The sequence below is a fragment of the Carassius gibelio genome, chromosome A16 (assembly GCF_023724105.1).
Source record: "Carassius gibelio isolate Cgi1373 ecotype wild population from Czech Republic chromosome A16, carGib1.2-hapl.c, whole genome shotgun sequence".
In the NCBI taxonomy this organism is placed as follows: domain Eukaryota; kingdom Metazoa; phylum Chordata; class Actinopteri; order Cypriniformes; family Cyprinidae; genus Carassius; species Carassius gibelio.
The window spans coordinates 10,151,366-10,174,757 of record NC_068386.1 but is presented as its reverse complement, the minus strand read 5'-3'; the positions used below and the strand labels follow the sequence as shown (position 1 = coordinate 10,174,757).

At 40.5% G+C, this 23,392-nt stretch overlaps 2 protein-coding genes across 4 annotated transcripts; one reads left to right on the top strand and one right to left on the bottom strand.

Moving 5' to 3' along the window:
• Positions 1 to 7,539: 7,539 nt before the first annotated feature.
• Positions 7,540 to 17,904, bottom strand: kpna5 (karyopherin alpha 5 (importin alpha 6)). Of its 2 annotated transcripts, XM_052618287.1 has the most exons (14): positions 17,744 to 17,904; positions 16,091 to 16,224; positions 15,802 to 15,903; positions 14,793 to 14,892; positions 14,614 to 14,708; positions 14,393 to 14,524; positions 14,196 to 14,284; positions 12,362 to 12,461; positions 12,041 to 12,204; positions 11,871 to 11,949; positions 11,652 to 11,777; positions 11,435 to 11,562; positions 11,061 to 11,239; positions 7,540 to 9,385 (listed from the first exon to the last, which is right to left on the bottom strand). In XM_052618287.1, exons 1-14 carry the CDS (start codon positions 17,745 to 17,747, stop codon positions 9,198 to 9,200), a joined length of 1,620 nt encoding a protein of 539 aa, XP_052474247.1. In that variant the 5' UTR covers positions 17,748 to 17,904; the 3' UTR covers positions 7,540 to 9,197. The 2 variants fall into 2 exon arrangements, with proteins under 2 accessions (XP_052474247.1, XP_052474248.1); XM_052618288.1 differs by lacking the exons at positions 16,091 to 16,224; positions 17,744 to 17,904 and having other exon boundaries at positions 14,793 to 15,077; positions 15,802 to 15,891.
• Positions 17,827 to 23,298, top strand: zufsp (zinc finger containing ubiquitin peptidase 1). Of its 2 annotated transcripts, none has more exons than XM_052618285.1 (12): positions 17,827 to 17,966; positions 18,934 to 19,472; positions 19,548 to 19,649; positions 19,785 to 19,844; positions 19,930 to 20,037; positions 20,258 to 20,367; positions 20,490 to 20,658; positions 21,548 to 21,733; positions 21,821 to 21,983; positions 22,466 to 22,629; positions 22,780 to 23,000; positions 23,136 to 23,298. In XM_052618285.1, the coding sequence occupies exons 1-12, from the start codon at positions 17,911 to 17,913 to the stop codon at positions 23,181 to 23,183; spliced, it is 1,926 nt and encodes a 641-aa protein (XP_052474245.1). In that variant the 5' UTR covers positions 17,827 to 17,910; the 3' UTR covers positions 23,184 to 23,298. The 2 variants fall into 2 exon arrangements, with proteins under 2 accessions (XP_052474245.1, XP_052474246.1); XM_052618286.1 differs by having other exon boundaries at positions 17,836 to 17,966; positions 18,924 to 19,472.
• The last annotated feature ends 94 nt before the right edge of the window (positions 23,299 to 23,392 follow it).

Genomic DNA, 23,392 nt, shown 5'->3' with positions numbered 1-23,392 from the left:
CTAATGATTATGTATATTCAAATGTATGAAACCTAAAATAAACATTGTGTGGTTGAAAACACTGCATATTAGTTGTGATATATGAGAAGCGCTGAGCGCGTCCGTCTCTGGCTGTTCTGTGATGCCACTGAACATTCTAAATCATACTCTCAGGGGCACAGAAATAAGAATCCAATATATGGTGCAATAATGCTCAAAATGTTAAAATGTAACTTACATTTTAAATTATTTTCTATAAAAAAAATATCTGCCGACATTCAGACTGCCAATCAATCAGCAAACAGCAGCTGACTGTGACCCCAGCAGCTCCCCAGAGATCTTTGCCGCGCATTTAAACAGAGAAATTTTGATTGCACATTGCTAGCCAGCAATATGTCGCAGAGCTCCCTTCTTAATTTTTTTTTTAGCAAAAAACCTAACGTTACACCTGATGAAGATGTTTCTTGTGTGCCATACTTGGTCTGCTTGCTGTGCCTCAGTGTGCCTTGCAGGGCTTGGCCCCGTATTGCTGCTTGCAGCTATATTATTTTATGTAGGTTTATGGTTATGTGGGGCATGGTTATGGTTAGGCTTAATGCTTTTGCACAGTAATCTGACAATAAATGTGGCACACCCAGATTTTCACACCCAGAGTCTCTTTTCTGGCTAAACTACTGGTTGAGCTCAAAACTCACTTTCAGTCAGCAGCGAGTGTTTGAAATAACTTGATCCGATGTGTATTATAATAACCATACAAGGCAGAAATATTTATAAGCAATGCAATATGCATGCTAGGCATTAACGTTACCATAGTAAACACAGAAAATACGACCACTTGAAGAAATCAGATGTCAGCTTCTTATTTTCTATCACAATCGTGTATTTATTTAGTAACATATTTTATCTGTCATAAGTCTTGGTTCAAGAGTTTAGCTCAGCGTAGCCTATGTTATAAAAATATAATAATGGTTTTTCTTCGGGAGCTTTTATAAAAATATAGAAATTATCATTCTTTCTAAATGTGATGTAGCATAATTGGCTACTATGACTACAAATAAACAAATACAGACTCGCCTGCATAAGCAGATTATGTTCATATGTTCATATCACTTTATCGTAAAACACTGATGCTTTTGGATTTAAATATTTAACAATTGCATGCAAACAAACGCGGCCGATTTTATCATGTTCGTTTTATGATTGCACTATTTCCAGTGACTTATTTCTTATTCGTTTCCTGATAGATTCTCTTTGTCGGTGAAATTATGGGGTTGCATGACTTTGTTCCTGAGAGGCGTGTAAAGGGCGTATTGCCAGCCCGAAACTCGAACCCACAACTTTATGGTTAGGAGTCATACTCTCCAGCCACATAGGCATTAAATTTTTTTTTAAATAAGTTGAACTCAGTGGCGTAGCCACAGGTGTGGTGTGCCAGGGTGTGCTGGTGCCGCCCACCTAAAAATGGATGCAGAATTCTTTTTTATAGTCTCAATAGGGTGACCACCCGTCCCGCGTAGCGTGTGCGCGCACAGCGTTTGAAGCCCAATTCATGCGTCCCACAAATTGAGACTGTGTCACGCATAATCAATGCTTGCTCAAAAAAAGTTGGTCGCTCTATATCCTCGAGCCCTAGGCAGCCAAACGAACATTACTTGACAATTGACTTGAGCACGCTACTGTTGCCACACCCACCCCTCAGTTGAACTGCTGACTATGTTGTCAACTATTTCGTTGTTGTCATGACAGTGCACGCACATGCATACCAGACACACTGGGAAGGAACTTTTAGATGCATGCTTTCCAATTCGAAAAATTGAGAAAGTGAGGCACCGCCATCAAAAAAAAAAAAAAGAGAAGGTGTGTCCTGTTTCAGACAGTTTTTTTTTCTTCATGTGCCTACCTTTACTAACATGCAAGTTCACCATCCTTCCTCCCCCTCATCCTTCCGTGAACCTCTGGAGTTGTAAGTTTAGACTTTTTTTTAACTGTTCCTGTGGTGTTGAGCAACTACAATTCATTTTAATCCTATAATTTTGTATTATAATTTATTTAAAGTGAATAAATTGTAATGAAAAATAAAATAGCTAAAGTAAATCGTAAGTGGAAGTGCATCTGTCAATTCTGTCATGAGCATGCATCAGCAATTACACATGTTTAGGGGAATAGGGCATTATTAATATACCATGTAAGGTGGTATGTGCTAGAAATGGGTAAACCACTATCAGTGAGTCTGCCCATGGGGTGGGGGCACCACCGCGCAAGACAGTGTCCCACACCGTCCCTCAGAAACATACCCCTTGTCCCCCCTTCGGCTTATTAGCAGGTGGTCACCCTAAGTCTCAATAAAAATGTTTACTAAATTTGGGCTATTGTTGTTTACTTAAAAAATATATATTTTTTTAAATAAACCCTTTCACGCGTAAGTCACAAATATTTTAACTGACCCCTTGTTTCCATGGCGATCGTAACCTCGGTTCCCTGAGAGGCAAAATACTGCAAATACTGACAGTTCAGCGGGAAGTATAAAATGCATGGGCGCGAAAATTACGTCAGAATGACGACTGAACGTTAGCACAGCTGATCAAACAGCGAACACGGCGGCTAACGTAATGTCTTGTTCCCGCCTCTCAGGGAACCGAGGTTACGATAGTAACCAGAGACGTTCCCTCTCGAGGCGGTAACTCAACATTACGTCAGCTAAGACGTATATGGGAACTATATAAAATCCCGCCGTGAGAGCAGTGAAGATAAGCCCTGAACGGAGTCAATCATCCCCACACAAAAGCAGGATAGTTCTAGCCAATGGCCGTGTCGCTAAGAGTGCTTGCATCTGATAGGCGGAACTAGACCAATGAGACATCTGCTCCGACCCTAACAAAATTTGCATAACTTCAAGCAATAAATCGCCGTCTGCACTAACCAGGGCAGACACAACGCAATAAGCACTCAAGCATGAGAGTTAAACAGAGTAGACAGCGTTTGCGGTGACTACTGCATAAACCATATGATCCATAACACAGAGTAAGCAGCCATGGTAACTACTGTATAGCTGGTTATAACAGAATGAATAAAACTTAACTCACCGAAAGGACATGTGACGCTACAGAGGGTACATCCAGCTTGTAAAACTTGGCGATTGTGTTCTGGGAAGACAAGCCAGCAGCAAAACATAAATACTGGACAGACATACCTCTAGACCAGGCCCATCAGGAAGCATTTATATTGACCTCGCAATATAAATGCTTCCAGAATGAGCTCTGATGTTGAGGGGATAATCCTTCCCCTGGCATTCGATAGCGTTCACGATCCAGTGAGAAAGTCTCTGTTTAGAAACAGCACGTCCCTTATACATCCACCAAGCACACAAACAGCTGGTCCGACTGACGCAAGGCGGCCGAGCGATTCATATACATCCGTAAAACCCTAACAGGATCTCGGCGCTCTGAGCATCAGCGTCACGCGAGGCTGACAGATAAGGCGGGCAGGGAAACAAAACGGTGTATTGAGTGACTTCGGAACGAAACCCGGTCTCGGCTGGAGAGTGACATTACAGTTGCCAGGCCCGAAACCAATGCAATATCGTTCACCAAAAACTCATGAAAGTCTCCAAGGCGCTTCGCCGAGGCGAGAGCAAGAAGCAAGGCAGTCTTCAGGGAAGCTCCTTAACCGCAATCGAAGCTAATGACTCGAACGGTAGAGATAGAGCCCTCAAAACTAGAGCTAAATCCCACGGCGGCACGGAGGGCGGCCATGAAGTACACAATCTCCTCGCTCCCCTGAGAAAACTGATTACCAGAGCGTGCTTACCGATCGTTTGCCCGTCAACCGGGAAACGAAAGCAGCAATAGCGGTCACATACACCTTCAGCGTGGATGGTTTCAAACTCCCGCTATCCATACTGTGCTGTAGAAAGCGCAAAACATCCGACACGGAACAGGCCCCCGGGTCAATATAAATGTCCTCGCACCATTTTGTGAAAACTCCCCACTTCTGCGTGTAGCAGCGAATGTTTGATGGTGCTCGCGTCTCTGTAAGTGTGTTTAGCACAAGTGAGTGCAGAGCGTCCCGCTTATTAGGGTCCCCGCAGCGGCCACACATGAAGGTTCCACAGCTCGGGGCTGGGGTGCTATATTGTGCCGATCGCCTGAGACAGCAGGTCGTGCCTGAGGGGGATTTGCCATGGGGGAGCCATCACTAACTCTCTCAGGTCCGCGAACAAGGGCTGATTCGGCCAGTTCCGGGCCACGAGTATAACTGACGCTCTCTCCTCCATGATTTTGCACATCACAGGCAGAATCTTCACCGGAGGGAGAGTGTAAGCCTGGCTTCCGGCCAACGCGATCTCAGTGCATATCCCTGCAGGGGGGAGTGAGATAGCGAGAAGAACGTCTTACAGTGTGTGTTCTCGCTCGTGGCAAACAATCAACTTCCTCCCTCCCGAGTCATTAGATCTGATCCTGGGTGAAGCCTCCATCTCCTTGAGGAATCCCGATCCTCGAAAACATGCTCACTCCACGGTTCAAAGTACCAGGGATGTGCGACGCTCTTATGGAGATTAATTGTCGGTCCGCCCACAACAGGAAACTCGCTGCCTGTTTTAATAGAGCTCTGGAGTGCACGCCGACCTGGCGATTTATGTACAAGACCACAGACGTGTTGCCGATTTGAATCAGTACATGGTGCCGCTCCAATTTCGACCGAAAGGCTTGCAGGGATAAGGACAACACTTCCAATTCCAAACGGTTTATGTGCCACCTTCTCTGTGACTCCAACCACAGGCCTGAGGCAGGTACGCCCAGACGCACTGCTCCCCAGCCTGAAGTAGACGCGTTCGTAGAGAAAAGAACTCCTGGGCTGAACATATCCGGGCTGTTCCACGGTCTCAAAGTGCTGACGCAACTGTGAATGACCGTATGTGCCTGTAGCGGCCGCAGTGTAGCAGACCCAGATGGCACACTGAAGAAGCCACCGCCATCAGTCCCAGAAGCCTCTGAAACCTGCCCGGTCTGAAACAGCGCAGAGTCGATGAAATGCTCTAGAGAGAGATGGGCTCGTATGGACATCGAGTCCAAACATATTCCCAGATATGTTACAGTCCGACTCGTAAAAACACGTCCTTCTGCATATTCACACGCAGTCCAAGCGTATCCTAACGGCGAAGCATTGTTTCCACGTGACTGATAGCACATCTCTTGAGTGGGCTAAAAAAAGCCAATCATGCAGATAATTCAACATGCGCATTCCGCACGATCTGAGGGGAAATTTCGCTCTATCGCTCCCTCTCGAGCAGACTGAGAACTTCCTGTTGCAGAACAGGACGGTTTTGGGGCAAAGTCAGTGAAGGGACCACGCCATTGAAGCGGGGAGGTCTGCGTTTGAATTGGAGAGAATATCCTTCGTGAATTATTCCCAGTATCCATGGTGAAACACCCGGGATAGCCCTCCTACCATCCATGAGATGACACTGCGGACGCGTTACCTCTACAGCCACTGATGGCTTATTTTGATCAGGGCCCCGCCCCCGCAAGGCTGGAAGCACTGGCGGGAGGGTGGGTCACATCGTGTAATGGTGTGACAGTCTTACGCCATGGAGAGGCCATTATAATCATGGCTTATGGCTCTGCGCTGTTTGAGACAGGGCGAGTGACACAGTGATGAGTGTAAGAGGAAGTAAAGCTCTTTTGTTGATTGTATACATGCTTTTATTGTGGAACTCACACAAACAGCATTTAAACAGACATAGCAGAAAAGCTCAATGACGTCATCAAAGAGGCCGGAGGGAGCAACTGGAACGTTTAGGAGCGTCCTACGGTCCGCGTCTTCCAGGAAAGCTAGGGTATGTCATAGGTGCCTGTAAGGATGACCATGAGCCCCATGAAACGGCTGAGCAGAGCGCTAGTAACCATCAGCGGGAGATCAGTTGCCGCACGCAGATCCTTGATGACGTCAGCGCTACTGTGCCGCCGTCTGCCTGAAACACCTTGAGTATTGCCCTGGCATGAAGAACAGAAGCTGCCTTCCCTCAGAAGTATAGGCTTTCTGCATCTAAGGGCCGTGAACTGCACGGCTTGGAAGGCAGGCTGTGGTCCGAACCAGAGGGAGACGGGCACAGGTGTGCGGAACGGTCTCCTCGACGGGGGGAGGGTTTCCGCTCCATCCTCGTGCGTGAACATGGCCTGCGTAGCAGAGTGGGTGCGCCGATTGGGGTGAAGCCCACGACCTCACCACGAGCTCTTGCATGCCTCAATGCCGTCTGGTAGCAGCTCGACTTGAGGAGCCACGAGTCCAGTTACCTTTCACAGGCTCGTCAGGTGCATTGTAAGTGAGACCCAGCTCCATGACGGCCTTTCCAAAGACCCTGATGAGCTCCTCATGGAGGTCTGCAGGGCCCTCATGGTCGGGGCGGTCTTTTTCCAAACCTTTTCCGACGTCGAAAGCGACATGGAGTTGTTTTCCTCGCCAGCTCCGAAGAGGATGAAGTTCACGGGGCGGAAGCTATCGTCCACCACGCCTTCGGGTGGGGGAGGGCCCACCAGCGGCTCGCTGGCGGCAGTGGGCCTCATTCCCGCTGTTTTCCGAGCCACTCTGGCTCTGAGGGCGCACAGGCAGCTCAGCAACGTGTGATCTGTGTGAGAAACCCAGGCAGGTCACAAAGAACTGGTGAAGGTCTGAATCTAGCATTAGCAGCCATCGGATGCGGAGAGGAAAAACAGGGTGAGTAGTCCTCTATTGCAACTTTCACGATGACTTAGATAAGACTTCTAGCGTGAAGAAAGAGATTCTGATGTAATTTTCGCACCCATGCATTTTATACTGCCCGCGTCAATTGGAACGTGGCAAATTACATTTGAATAGATAGATAGTTTTTGCTGCTTCCATGGACATCAGTGTGTATTTTACAAACTACCAATGTATTGTTTTACTAATTATTATGTATATTTAAATGTATGAAACCTAAAATAAACATTGTGTGGTTGAAATCACTGCATGTTAGTTGTGATATATGACAAGCGCTGAGCGCGTCCGTCTCTGGCTCAGTGCCAGCCAACGCGCGAAAGCTGTTTGAATCTTGCAGTTCTGTGACGCCACTGAACATTCTAAATCATACTCTCAGGGGCACAGAAATAAGAATCCAATATATGGTGCAATAATGCTCAAAATGTTAAAATGTAACTTACATTTTTAATTATTTTCTATAAAAAGAATTATCTGCCGACATTCAGACTGCCAATCAATCAGCAAACAGCAATCCAACAATAAGCCTTGTTATCTATTATGGTAATTTGCAGGTCGTGTCAAAATGTTGTTGGTTTAGAATAGATAAATAACTCTTGACTCATGTACGATAATTTTGAACTTCTGGTACGATACTTGGACATTTCCAATCTGGCAACACTGTTTAGTACCTACTCAGTACGCGATTTGTGACGCACCGAATGTATCCTTCCCGTCTGTCAGGGAACTGAGGTTACAAACAGTAAAGAGACATTTTCTCTGTGTTGACTGGCTATCTCAATCATTTTGACATTAACAAGAACCAATTAAATCACAGTAAACGTATTTAATTGTGTAACAGAACGTTTTATTTGTCTGTTTATTTGTCTACATCATTTCACACAATATCAACATTTGTCCTCGAGGAAAGCAATGATCTCCTCTATACTGCAGGTTTGTACCAATGATAACTTAAAACACGTTTTTTTCTTGATGCGAGAACCCCCCCCCCCCCCCAACTTAGAAACCATTGTACAAACATGAGAAATTGTACAAAACTATACACAATCGAATGTGCTTGATAAAATTTCATTTTACAATCTTACAATTTGTTTTCCTTTGTTAATATATTGAATTTCCATTACTATGACTCTTATTTGGATCAATCACAGGAAAATGGATTCAAGTCATTTATGCGCAGAACTGTAAATAATTACATCAAAAACAGAAAACAGAGAGGAACTTTTTGCCAGACACGTTTCATTACTAAGGCAATCTTACTAAGTAAATTCATATGAAGAATGTTAAAAAAAGGATATATCATTACAAGAATTAGAACATAAGTTCCTTAGCTGAGGAAATCTGAGCGCTTGTGGGGAGGGACCATATGAGGAAAAGCTCTTTGAATGAAGAAAGTTGTGAACGACATTTTCCTTACATTAGTATTTCACTGTACACCAAGACCATTTCACAGAAAAACATCCTCCTTCTTCCCTCAATGTATATATAATATACACATTTTTCAAAATCTAACATGTGAACATTAAATAAATCAAAGCCAGACAGAGCAAAAAGAAACACCTTCCAGGTTAGATCAGAGACAACCCAATGATATGCATACATACAAACAACTATCTTAGTGATCACATGACCACACTTAAATAATTGCATGCAATGCTTTTAACGCTTTGATAGCATTTGCAAAGAGGGTGCTCAGAGAAAGCAGGCCATGTGCTGGTCTCTGAACAGCAAGACCCCACAGACCGTTTCCTTCTAAAAAGCACAATAAATACGACTCTAAATCTCCAAGGTCAGCAGTTTGTTGATATTTAACAAAATGCCAGAATAAATAGTGTAACTAGGCATGATATGCCCTCAGGATGCATTTTGGACAAACATGGCATGACATGAACAGTGAGTGCGCTGGCACACAAAGTGAGGGAATTCATCCAATGCAAATACATTGGTTACTTTGTCTGGTCATGTTATTTCTGTCACGCCGAAAATACATATTTGTTTGCATAGAAGCATTTACTTCACAAAAGAAAAGAACTGTCAGAGCTAAAGGCTTGGTGTTTGTCACACACTTTGTTTTCTGATTGAAGAGGTAGTTTCACATTTCTCAGGGGATATGGAGTTTACTTTACAGGAGACCAGTGCCAATGTCTTATAATCAAAATAATAACATCAACAACAACAACAAAAGCAAGATGCTTTTTCTAAGTCTCAACAGGACTTAAACTACTCTAAGCTTTGCTCTCCTCAGCCCATCTCACAGATTTTCTCTCTTGATAATGGAGCTTGGGATATGGGCAAGATGGAAATGGAAGATTTAGTGGATAGGGTTTGGCGTCATCTCTGCTGTGAGTAGCGTGTACGGGCCTCTGTGTCTTGAAGCGAGGCTGGAGCTGAGGTCCTGCGCTGCAGAGAAGTAGGGAGAGGAGACACCAAGCAGGATGGAGGAAGCAAGACCTGAAGCTTGGCCAGTAGCAGAGGGATACGGATTAGAGCTGGAAGCCTTCCATCGGTCCTTCAGACTGCTGGAAAATGTACTGGCCCTGATTCTGATCCACCTGCGGAGCGATGCTTGCATCCTCCTCCTCGGCCCCAAAGTAGTGCTCGATCAGGTCAAAGGCCTTCTGGTAAATCTCCTGGTTCTCATGGCTCTGCAGGAACTCAATCTTGTCCAAGCCTGTGTGGGAATATCAGTAAAACAATTCTATAAACATATGAACAAACAGCATGACAAACACAGTCTGCATGAAAGGAAAACATATGACAATTCAGATAATTAAAAAAAAAAAAAAAACAGCATCAGCAAAATCAATAAATCTTATAATAATAATAGGGCTGTAGCTATCGAATATTTTAGTAATCGAGTATTCTACCAAAAATTCCATCGATTAATCGAGTAATCGGATAAAATGTGTTTTTGCTTAATTAAAGTGCAATATTAATTATGCGAGAGAAAATAAGACTCCTGGGGCTCTTAAAATGAACAAATAAGTTCCCTTTTTTAGAATTTTTTTTTTACTTTTTAAATGCATAAAATGCATTGCATACATCAAAAATAAACATTTAATTATTACCCATTGTTTCTCTGTCTGTACTCGTAATGTGAACAATGACAATAAAGTTGACAGATGAATTAAGTTAATTTAAGTGCCATTCAGTTGGGGTTTAAAATAAAGCATTTTCTGAGATGCACATTAAACATTAAACACATAAAACATTAATTTAATTTATCTTTTAATTATAAAAAATTAAGCAAACTTAACTTTTTGGTAAACAAAGGGGATTTACTATTAAAAATAAAACATGGAAGAAATGTTGTGTGATTAAACCTTAAAAAAAACGGACTTTTATTTTGACGGGTCGACGTACCTTTACAGTTCTTTGTATTGTGATGTGACAACGGTCAAATGCTCATGAAGTGACTGTCAGTGCAGTTCTGGAGATGTTGTTCATGTGTTCACATCCTTATTTAGTGAGACAGTACGCGCGCTTCAGTGTGTGTGATAAAGGAACTCGCGCTTCTGCTCCATTCATTAACAGAGACACGCAGAACATGCAGGATTCATATTTAAATAGACTGTTCCGGCTTAATATTTACAGATATTAGTCTATATTTGATTTGATGTAAGTGCAATGACCTATTTTTGATTAATTCATTCACAATGTGTCAAATTTCGTGCCATTCCGCATTAAACTGTTAAACTCCGTTTTTATGACTGGATTCCGCGATTCCCTCCGCGTTTTCTGCATCGCGGAAATCATATGGCCCTAGTTGTTGTATGCCAGCTCTATCTTGCAATGGACACACGCCACGACGTTCTCTTCACGTTTGCCTGCGCGCTCTAATCAAAACACTGCTGACTCCTTGCAGTATCTCGGATGCAGCGCTTGCGTCTCCTTCCACTTTGTGGGTGACGTAAACGCAATGTGTCACATTAAAAAATCATTGCGAAAGAACCTGACGTGAGATTTAAAATAAATTAAAAGAGTCTTCGAGGCAGAGGAATTTGCCTCGATCATTTTTTGTAATCGAGTAACTCGAGTTACTCGAGGAATCGTTTCAGCCCTAAATAATAATGATGTTATTTTTAATGAATACTACTCAGACTATTAGTATAAGACTAATCAGAAATTGTGAAAACCAATTGAAAAATAATATAACGCCTAATTGTTAGAGACTAATATATTAGGATTGAGATAGAATTGCTGACAAATGAGCAACTTTGTAACTACTGGACTGTAACTAGAAATATTTATAAATGACTACAAAAATTCCAAGGAGAATTGATTTTCCAGAGCGGGAAATCAAAAATGACATCAACATGAGGTGATGCAAGGTACGAGGTGCCTACCATAAGCCTCTTCTATGAGAGCGCAGTAAGGATTGATGCCCGATCCATTCTGCTTAGACTCCTGTTCTCCCAGTCTGAGGATGTTCTCCAGGCCGTTTAGAGCCACCTGCACAATCTTGGAGTCCATCACCGTCAGCAGGTCACACATGGGCTTTATGGTGTTGAGAGAAACTAAGTACCTGTGTGTAAAGCACATTTACATCAAATACTGTCTATCAGCAAAATTGTACCCCAGAATAAAGTTAAATGGAAAAAGTTAACAACATAAGGAAAACAAGATTCTCAGAGAATTTGCAGTAATGCAAAGAGCCTCTATCCAAAAAAATCTTAGATTTAGGTAAAAACCAATGCAAAAAAAAAAAAAAAAAGAGCACCTTATCTGCTCTGGTGTGCCTCCAGAGGTGGCATTGGTTATTGCCCACGCGGCCTCCTTCCTGGTACGGAACTCAGCTTTCTGCAGTATCTCGATTAGCACTGGGAATATGTTGGCATCGATTACCGTCTACAACAGAAAAAGCATCAAGCAATGGCTGTTCAGACACAACATATATGGTATCATAATCTTACAGTGTCTCAGTCAGTCTGAAGTACCTGGATTTGCACTCTGTTCCCAGCGGTGATATTGGAGACGGTCCAGCAGGCCTCTTTTTTGACAGATTCTTTCGGACTGCTAAGTAAATGGAGCAGGCAGGGCAGAGCGGAGCAGTTCAGAATCACCTGGCGAACAACAGAGCAGCACAACAGATCAGAAAACTGCACTCTTATGATACTGCAAACAACTGAGCATATGATAAACAAAAGCTACACTACCTGGGTCTGAATATCGTCTCCTGTTACAATGTTCCCCACTGCTCTCAGTGCAGGGGACACCACCTTGTAATCGCTGTGCCTGTGAATGGACAATACATGGAGGTTATTTTAAGTCAGTGATAAAATAGATCACATTGTTGACTGCATGCGTCAGCATGTCTGGTTCTCACATGAGCAACTCCACCAGCCTGCGGCACACGCCTGAGTCAATAACTGTCTGGATTTTGTCATTGGGTCCATCAGACAGGTATGAAAGTGCCCAGCAGGCATCTGCCAGAACATCAGGATCACTGCTGAAGAGCAATCTGGAGAGCACGCTCAGACACGGTGACACCTGTAAAGAAACAACAGTTGTTTGATCAAGTATTCGTATCATGTTTATAAGGAGAAAACACTGGTTTACACAAAGCGAGGGTGTTTGTGTGCATCACTGAAATTTGATAACTAGGCAACTGGAATGTGGGTTATGCAGAACTGGTTTGCAAACTCACCTTTGCAAAGTCCGGAGGTGGATTTTTTCCTCTGCACAAGTTGGATAGCGCCCACACAGCGTTCCGGGTGGTAGTGAGCCGGTTTGATTTTGCAAGCAACCTGCAAAGACAAGGGAAGAAATAAACTGATGCGCTATGTAATCAAACCACTAGATGGAGGTAAAGTCTTTTATAACAGACACACTATAGAAGAAAAATGCTATAGCATAGTGAAATATAGGTCCTGTCCAAAATGGCACACTCCGGACTTGTGCACTTCCTCAGAGTCCACACTTTGGTGACGTCATGTAGTGCTGACCTATAGGACCCTTGGCACGAGTCCACGAGGGTGCATTGAGAGGTATTTTTGGGACAGACTCGATCGTCACGCCGGAAATAACGGTCTGGTCTGGTTGCTTTTGCTTATGCCACCTGGGCATTAGACAATATATACATGCTTATTTAAATAATGTATACAGTTTGTAATAATACATAATGTTCCATTAGAACTAAGATTACAATTTTAACACATAATAAACATGTGCGTGAGTTTTAGATGAAATACAAGTTTAAATATACATACTAGGTTTACATATGACTCAGTAAAGCCCTGACATTCGGTTCTATTTATTTAATGAATCATAACGCGATCGTATTATTCAACGCGTTATTATTATGTTTGAGATATCAACCACTGGTCGATGACCATGATGTTTGTATAAACTGTAGGTAGCAACTGGTAAAATCTACACCTATGTCATAAAAACCGTATTGATATCTACACTTAAATATTTTCTTCTCAGCCATGTCACCAATTGCTCTTGAGCAAAATCTCCTACCATCCGTTGTCTGATTAGCATTTCGCTAGGATTCCTGGGTAGTTAAAGTGTGCGGAGCCTGCATCTATGCGGGCTACACGGAAGGCCGCTTCAAGGGTACAAAGGGAGTGCTGCTGAGCACACTTCAGAGCATTAAAATGCTCGTAGAATCAGCGAGCAAGCGCAATTTAAGTCAACGAGACTAAAAGTCAACATGAAGTGCGCCATTTGGGAATTATTCAACGTTAGCTGTTCTTATAAGGATAAAGCTCCTAATCATAAGGCTTTTACCAATTAGATTTAAATTCCTTGAACAAAAAGAGATTTAATTAATTTTGTACCACTTTATAATCCAACCTTTATAATCCGGGGGGGGGGGGGGGGGGGGGGGAACTTATTAAAGCAACCTAGACATAATCACCTAGACTGGCCAGGTAGCATGTCATATATAATAAAGCTTGAGATTAAGGTTTAAATATTAATATTTTTCTTTATGATTCACTCTGCTTCAGGAGGCCTTTACTTACCCCCTGAAGCAATGTGGGATACTTTTTATGATGGATGGATGCACTTTATTGAACTTTATTGAAGAAGAAGGTCATACACCTAGGTCATACACCTAAGATGCTTTAAAGGGTAATTTTCATTTTTGGGTGAACTATTGCTTAGGGCAACACAACCGTTTTCAATATTTATTATAAGAAATGTTTCTTAAAAGGGATAGTTCACCATAGTCAATGGGAACCACCAACTGTTTGATTACCAGCAATCTTCAAAATATCTTCATATTTCTAATATGTGCAACATAAGAAAGTGGAACGACAGGCGGGTGAGTAAATGATGCCAGAATTTTTCTTTTTGGGTGAACTATACCTTTAAGCACCAAATCAGGATATCAGGATTATTACTGAAGTTCAGCAAAGATATAGGGACCTGCACCATAGAGATACTAGATAGCTTTCACCAGGTGTTATAGACTTCCCTTAAAAACAGCAAAAAGTGCAATCATGGTGTTGGGATCAGTAGAAGACACTTACTGCTGAAGAGAGGGCAAGATGCTACAGTTCAGGACATAGTCTCTGCACTCTGCATTATCCCCGGCAATATTTCCTAACGCCCACACTGCCTGCAAAAACAGTTATACACAACAGATCATCATCATGGTGCTGTTAAGTCCTGATAAACCATCTATTGGCTGAATGGCATGAACCAGGTTAGAGTCTGCAAAAATCACCTGCTCTTGTACATCTTCATACTCGGAGTTGAGCAGCTCTATGAAGATAGGCACAGCCCCCATCTCAATGACCACCTTGGTGTGTTGGAAGGTTCCTGAAGCAATGTTGGTCAGGGCCCAGGCAGCTTCAAACTGGTCAAAACGAGCAAAAATAGCATCTTTAAACTTGGCTGTAATGGCAATTTAGCTTTTGCAAGGCTTGCTCTATGAAATTTACTTACTTGCAGAGTCCAATTATCACTCCTTTTTAGGAATTCAACAAACCGGTTGACGACACCAGTTGTGTTGATCACCTCATCAATGGGAGGATTGGGCTCTGAGACAAATGAATAACATCTTAATCTTATATTTAAACAACTGTCATCCTTGAGTCTATGAGACACAGGAATAAGGTACCAACCTTTAGAGAGCAACTTTCTAAACTTCTGAGTGGCTATGAGCTGCTGGTCTGGATCCTCAGAGAAGATCATCTGAATCATGTCTTGGGTTATAACTCCTTCCTGCAGATTCACACAATTATTATACAAGATGTATTTTTCAAAGAATCATAAAAATTGTATCAAGGTTTCTACAAAAATATTCAGCTGTTTTAAGCATCGATAATAAGAAATGTTTCTTGAGGAGCCATTCAACATATTAGAATGAGTTCTGAAGGTTCGTGTGACATTGAAGATGGGAGTAATATCTGCTGGGGAAAAAAAACAAACTGTAAAATTTATAGAAATAAAAAGTTGTAAAATATATAAAAATATAAACTTAATTTTTTAACTGTAATATTTTGCAATATTGCTGTTTTACTGTATTTTTAATCAAACAAATGCTTCCTTTGAGTGCATAATTTGTTAATTTATATATACCGTATTTTTTGGACTATAAGTCACACCTGAGTATAAGTCGCATCAGTCCAAAATTACATCATGATGAGGAAAAAAACAAGTCACACTGGACTAAAAGTCATATTTATTTAGAACTAAGAACCAAGAGAAAACATTACCGTCTACAGCCACGAGAGGGCACTCTATGTCTTCAGTGTAGTCTACAGGAGCACTGAGCAGCACAGAGCGCTCTCTCACGACTGTAGACAGTAATTTTTTCTATTGGTTCATATCTCTTGGTTCATTTCTCTCGGTTCATGTCAAATTAATTTTAATAAATAAGTCGCACCTGACTTATAGTCCGGAAAATACGGTACTTTGTATTGATATAATGCTGAAATTCATGTTAAACAAATTCTATAGCATGCTTCTGCACTACAAAACATGTACAACTGTGCTAGTTTTACATGTTAGAATCCTATATAGGAAATTCAATATGCTTAAAATGATGCAGGACTAATAACCAAGCCCCATGTCTGTTATCTGTAAATCTACTATCCAGTCATCTGTATGTCTGCTGACTGGATTACTTACACCTGATACAGGTACAGTGGAGCTGATATCAGGGTCCTGAATGGGGCATTCAAGCATGGACTCATCACCAGGTGGCAGACACACATTCCTCCTCTTGAATAGCTGAGGAAAGAGAGGAAAAATGTACTTTCATAAATAAGTTACTTCTGTACACAAACCTTATAAAAGCAAATCTGGTCTTATAACCCTCCAAAATATACACTTTTATTCCATAATGCATGACCAATCCTTCATGAGCAAAACTGTAATTTAATTAGCTTGTATAATAAGGGAAAAAATGTTGACAAACCTGCTCCTCCCTCTTCTGTTTACGAAGCTGTATGCCATCCTCCTCTCTCCGTCTCCGCATTTCCTGGGGGTTCAGGGCTTTATTCTTGTAGCTCTTCATTCGATAATTTTCTTTGCCTGGGCTTGCCATTGCGTCTTTAGATCAGAGAAAGAAATGTGGTCAGATGTGCATTGTGATACTCAATTTCTGTTGTCTATTCAGCATATCAACTTTGTGAGTTATTGGTTAAGCCTATAGCAATACAGACAAGAATCATAACTGGTCGAGTCAGTTTGCAATTCTCCTCATAATTTGAGCCAAACAGCAAGTTGAGACAAAAGGAATGGTTTATGTGAAAGCAATTATGCTTGTTAATACTAGCATTTCCTGTGTGACAGCACTAAGAGCTAAATGACACTTTGCATGCTGAACTTCCTTCATTATATGGTTAACGTTTTTGTTGTTCAGCTCATTTTCATATCAAACATGGTTCAGAACTAAATATTTTAACGGCAGCTTTTGTCTGTTATTACCTGTATCTTTGGTTAAGGACTTTTTATGTACGGTATCTTGCACATAATGAAGAGTCTTTTAAGCAAGTTAGTGAATCACCAATACAGAATCAGAAACATTTATGCAGAGATGGCCAAGCCAGCAGCCCAAAGTTGGCCAACGATAACCTTTACTTTGGCCCACCATACTATTTTACAAGACATGGGGGAACAAATATGAAAATATAGGGCAGGAAAACATGTCATGCATATCTTAAGATTTGCATTGAAATATAAAAAGGTACACATTTTTAATGTTGCATAGTTAGAAAAAAATCTACCTTCATTTGAGTTTCTTTGTAGTAAAAGGTTTGCTAAACAGATTTTAAAAACCAATGAGTAGTCATTTTAATTTCTTTATTCAGTAAACTACAAAATGAGACATTATGCAAAAGGGAGGTTTGAGTCAACGTTTTAGGTTCAATGTATAGAGAAAAAAAAAATGCATTAAAAATAAATGATGACTAGTGCTGTCAGTCCCAACATTCCACAGAAGAAATAAAAACAAACAGAGAACAACATGAGGGCAAATAAATAATGACAAAAGTGTTTTTTTTTTTTTTTTTTTTTTGAAGGAACATAACATTTAAGATTCAAAACATACGTCGACGTCATCTCTAGCTTCTAAACACTCAGTTTACACACATCGGATCAGCAGGTTTTGTGTTGTATGATGGTGGAGGACTGGACTGTTTTCCAAAGACAATATATCACATACTCCATAAACAATCAAAGCTCTAAATATACAAGTGTAAGAAGCTTAATCTTAATGTCTACACAAATGATTATATACATCATCATCATTATTATTATTATTATTATTCATATGTTGTGTGCAATAGCTGGACAGCTGGAACCAAGACCATATGGATCCCAAAATCAAATCAGTTATATAAATACACTAAAACACTGTACGTTAAAGGTTTATAATCTCTTCAATCATTTAGATTTTTCACTTTCATCCTAAACTGTAACTCAGCTTCTCTGTGCTAGCATGCTAACAGTGTTATGCTAGCTTGGATTAAACGTCAAAAGGGTAACTACTCTATCAAAGCACCATGCTGCCTCATTCACTTCCTGAAAAGAAAATACTTTCAAATCTAAGTTGGTGTATGAATCTCACCCATTGCTCGTAGATCGGAGAGGAAAACACTGGCCGTGTGTTTTTAAATTTCTCTCAAGACCCTCCCGTGTTCCTCCAGCTGAGGGCAATATGGCGTTCGCTGGAGAGGTACGTCACGTCCGCTGCAGTTTCCGGTTTTCAGGAGCGGCCTCATTCAATCATAATAAATGGAAAGTGAAACGGGTTGTTGCTCAAAACAACATATATATCTACCTCTGAACAGGTACGTTGCATATACATGTCGATTTCGACATTGTATCAAACTGATTTTTTGTTGTTGTGCATGAAGTCCGTGGAAGAAGACTTTTAAATGTTGTATATGGTGACAGAATCGATTCACTGTCACGTCTTGATCAAATCCAGATTTCAAGTTAACTACGGCTAAATAGCCACGTCTGAGTTTTATGATCATAAAGACGTTTTAAATGCATTCAAAACAAAAACGCGTCCATCACCACTGTGTACAACGGTTATCAGTGTTTATCAGGTAACATATCATAATTAACGTTACTACAAATACTTTTAGTTAAGGCCTGTCACGATTATGAACTCTATAAACCAACATTACACAGGAGTAAAATTACATGTATTATTATTATTTATAATATTTATATTAAAACATATACAAAGGTTTACCCATATTTAAGTTTATTTATTTCATTCACACTAATGTGTGTGTGTGTGTGTGTGTATGTATGTATGTGTATATATATAAATAGGTATAATTATTATTATATTAAATTTTATTATATAATAGTAATATATGTAGAAATGTATGATTTCCTTTTTGAAATGTATGATGGCTTTTATTTTTTAAAACATTTCAAATGGGTACATTGCAAATAATATGAAATATTAACAAATGTTTGCCATATTTCTCTTTTTGGTCCACTAATGTTTCAAGTATCATATCAAGTATGGTTAATATTATATTAAATATTATTGTGTAATATATTTAATATATTTCTGTCATAAACCTTAGATTTTATTGTAATTTTAAGGCAGTATGATTAAATCCACAAGCATTCATATCACATTAAGGTATGTTAAAATCATTGTGAGAGGTCTGTTGGTACTATTGGTACAAAAATCAGATTAAATTAATATCAGATATCCTTCGAACAGTGTGAGAAGCTTTCAGGGTCATTTTGATTACTATCATGATTAATTTGTCCTTTAGTTTCATCCAGCCTTGTGACAATGCCTGTGTGTGACATCTGCTGTGAAGAGCTCCCATCTGAGGCAGAGATGAAAACCCATCTCTTCCTGAGTCACATGGAGAATATGATGGCCTGCCCGTTCTGCTCTTTGTCTGGTGTTTCATACGACGAGATGAGCTTCCACATCAACACCGCACACATAGATAAAGACAGCCAGGACACAAAAACAACAGTGGTTGACAGTGGACAGAAAAACTCAAATGACTGCACTGCTCAAAGACCCAGTTCAACAAAGACATCCAATGTAAATGTGAAAAATATGGAAACTGTTTCTCAAGCCTCACCTCAGTCGCCATCTCCGGTAAATGGGATGACCTCCTCGATTACAGGGACCTGTCTTTCTCAGGAAACCTCAACTAGTTTGAAAAGTTCACCACCTGCAGCAGCCACAGCGAGTGGTGCAATAAAACTTGTCAGAACTACACCAACATCCAGCAACAATGCAAGCAGGGAGAGGAAAGATGGCCGCCGGAAATCAAAGCAGAAGCGCTTGTCCTCACCTATTAAAGGTGCTCTTAACTTAACAAAATAAAACTGATTTAAATGAAGTGGTATGACTAATAGTTTCTCTTTGTGTATTTCAGAAAAATGCTTTTCATGTCCTATGTGCAGTTTGGTCTGCAAAGATTGCTTTATTCTGCAGGAGCATGTTGAGCTTCATCTACAGGACCAAGATGCAACTGAAGGTGTCTTCCCTTAAAACATAAATATCACTGTTGCAAGTATATATATGTATGTTTTGTCATTTTAAGTGGTCATTTTACACTCTTTTTATCATCAGCTGTCCATGATTGATGTCTGATATGGTTTGTCCTCTTAAGGGGCCGGTCCTGGGGCTGGCACTTCAACAGAATCATCTTCTACAAGCAATGGTAGATCAGGTCAGTTAGCAAGGTGGCTGATTTGGCAGTTCTGAGTAAGTGAATGGGTCAAACTAAACTATACCTGTATTTTTGGGATCTCCAGCTGTGATTCACTATGAGTGTCCGATGTGTGCTCTGAGCTGCACCAGCAGCTCCTCCCTTCAAGAGCATGTTGAGCTACACCTGGAAAATGGCTCAGCATCTGCAACAGGTATGTGTATATTAATAAGTATTAGCTTTTTTTCTGGAATTGTTTGTTAGTTACATTTAAATGTAGAAATCAAGATGTTCTGTGGGTTCTGTTTACGAGTAAAGTGCATCAAGACAATATAAATTAATCAACATGAAATCTGTTGTAGCTATTGGTGCAACAAAACTTGTGGTTTCTTAAAACATATGATTTTACATTCATTTGGTTTGGGTGTTTTGAGGTTATTCATCTGAAGACCTGACTCTGGCCAGGAAGCTTCAGGAGGAAGAGGAGCAAAAGTGGAGGGAGGCTGAGACTAGACGGGAAGCAGAGGACTTTAAGAAGCTCCAGGTTAGCTAAAGAAAATGTCACTGTGAGATTTCAAAAAAATGTTCACCTTAAAGGTGAAAATTGTCCTAATTTATTCACCATTGTATCAAACCACTACAAAAGTGTTTTTATTTCATATTCAGAAGCAGTTTGGGCTTGATAACAGTGGTGGTTATCGCAAGCAAATGGAGAGGACAATGGAGAGGGCTGTCTCGCGCGGTCAGATGGTTCCTGCAGAGTTCCACAGGAAAAAAGCAGAGATGCTTGAATCTCTGGCCTCTGGGATGGATGATGGCAGAAGCAAAACATCAGGTCTGATGGAGAGTGCATCATAGAGCTACACCAATTATCTTTACATATTTGGTCCAACTGGTGAATTATTAGACTGAAAATCTATTCAGTTATTTTCTTAATCATATTATAAATGTTAAGAACAGTTGTGATTCTTAATATTTTGTATTGAATTATTTGATAGATAATACAAATTTCTAGATACTTTTTCTGTAAGTTTTTTTAAATAATTATTGATCAATTTAATGTGTCCTTACTGAACAAAGGCATTCATTTCTTTGAAAAACAAATCTTACTGACCTGAACATTTTTTTACAACTGTAGTGTGTGTGTGTGTGTGTGTATATATTTTTTATTAATATATGTTTAATTATACATTTATATTTTAATGAGTTTAATACTATTAATTAATAATGTGTAATAGTAATTAAGTGAAGTGACATTCAGCCAAGTATGGTGACCCATACTCAGAATTTGTGCTCTGCATTTAACCCATCCGAAATGCACACACACAGAGCAGTGAACACACACACACACACACACACTGTGAGCACACACCCGGATTAGTGGGCAGCCATTTATGCTGCGGCGCCCGGGGAGCAGTTGGGGGTTCGATGCCTTGCTCAAGGGCACCTAAGTCATTGTATTGAAGGTGGAGAGAGAGCTGTTCATGCACTCCCCCTACCCACAATTCCATCCGGCCCGAGACTAGAACTCACAACCCTTCGATTGGGAGTCCAACCCTCTAACCATTAGGCCACGACTTCATAATGTATTATTTTTATCATTATTATTATTATTAGGATTTTAATTATATAGCTGTTGATTTTTAAATGATGCGGGGAAAAAACTGTAGTAGATGAAAATAAATAAAACGGCTCAAGGCTTAAACGTAACCTTTCTGTTTCAGGACTTGTGGAAGCTCTCTGTAGGTACTATCAGAAGGACGCCTCTGACTGTGCTCATGTGTGGCTCTGTGCTGAGACTGATCACTACTCTTCATCGGAGGGGGACAAAGGTTGGGGATGTGGCTACAGAAACTTCCAGATGCTTCTTTCATCTTTGCACAGGATGGAGCAGTATAACCTTTTACCTGGTATAATATCAGTTACATCATGCTATTGTCTTGGCTCCATGTTGATTGTCCTTGTAACTGTACCCATCATATAATTTCCCCTAACAGTTTCAGTTCCCAGCATTCCGAGGGTGCAGGCCTTAATCGAAGAGGCGTGGGGTCAAGGTGCAGATCCTCAGGGTGCTTCTCACTTCAACCATCGACTGCAGGGGACACGGGCTTGGATAGGAGCAACAGAAATCTATGCAGTTCTCACCTCCCTTAATGTGAAGTACGCATTGAAACCCAAAGTTTACATTTACACACACACACTACCGTTCGAAAGTTTGGGGTCAGAAATTGATATTTTAATATATATATAATATGGTTTTCTCAAAAATATTAAGCAGCACAACATTAATAATAATAAGAAATGTTTGTTGAGGAACAAATCAGCATATTAGAATTATTTCTGAAGGATCTTGTTGTGACACTGAAGACTGAAGTAATAGCAGCTGAAAATTCAGCTTTGCTATCACAGGTATAAGTTATATTTTAAAATGTACAAAAACAGAAAAGTTCATTTAAATTGTAAAAAGAACTAAACAAACGCAGTATTACTGTTTTTACAGTATTTTATTCAAATAAATGTAGTCTTGGCAAGAGACTTCTTCCAAAAAAAAAAAAAAATCGTACCAACCCTAAACATTCTAAATCATGTAAAAATCTTAAATATTATTAAATTCACATCTTAACATTCCTTAAAAATTTTAGAGCCCGAATTGTGGATTTTCACAAGCCCACTGGCCCAGGAGATACGCATCCCAGACTGTTTGAGTGGGTGAAGGAGTATTTCTCACACTCTGCCAGTAGGGGTGCAAGACTGCCACCCAAAGTAGTGCAGACGACATTACCACCTATATACCTCCAGCATCAAGGTATTTCAAGACTTCTCTTGTAAACCACAGCACTTTAATAAGAATCAAGTGAATTTATTATCTCTCTTGAAACTCCAGATTAGTATAGCCTCAGAGAAATAGAAATACCTTTATAAAATGATGTACATGTTGTCCTATCTTTATGATCAGGCCACAGTCGCTCAATCGTAGGAATGGAACAGAAAGTAAATGGCAACCTGTGCCTGCTCCTCTTCGATCCGGGGTATGCACCCAGGGAAATGAGGAGAGTGCTGTCACAGGATACAGCAGCTGCCATGGTACGACGTATGCGCAAATTCTCCGGTGGCCTAAAACACAGACAGTATCAAGTGGTCGCTGTAGAAGGGCTGCTGACACCTGAAGAGAAACGGGTAATTAAGAGCTACAGCTTAAGGAATTCATAGCTCATTTCAAATAATGAACTGCATTTAGATATTTGATATGCATAGTCTATGTTAAACTCTTGAGCTACAGCTTGATATCTGTTTGGCATGTGTGTTTTTCAGAGCCGTATTCTTAACTCAAGGACACTATGTGCTGAGAAAATCCCTTGATTGGATTGTCCACATCTGCTGACTACAGTTTTATCTACTAGTTCCTGCTACTTTTATCAGACTGTGAAACACTGTATTTTTGTATGAATGTCAATAAACAATAATACAAATAGAATTATATCTTACTTGCTGCACAATAAGTCAGTTATAATTACTTTTTATAATGTGTGTGAGTCTTCAGCTCTTTAAATTCTGATTCATTGAATGCT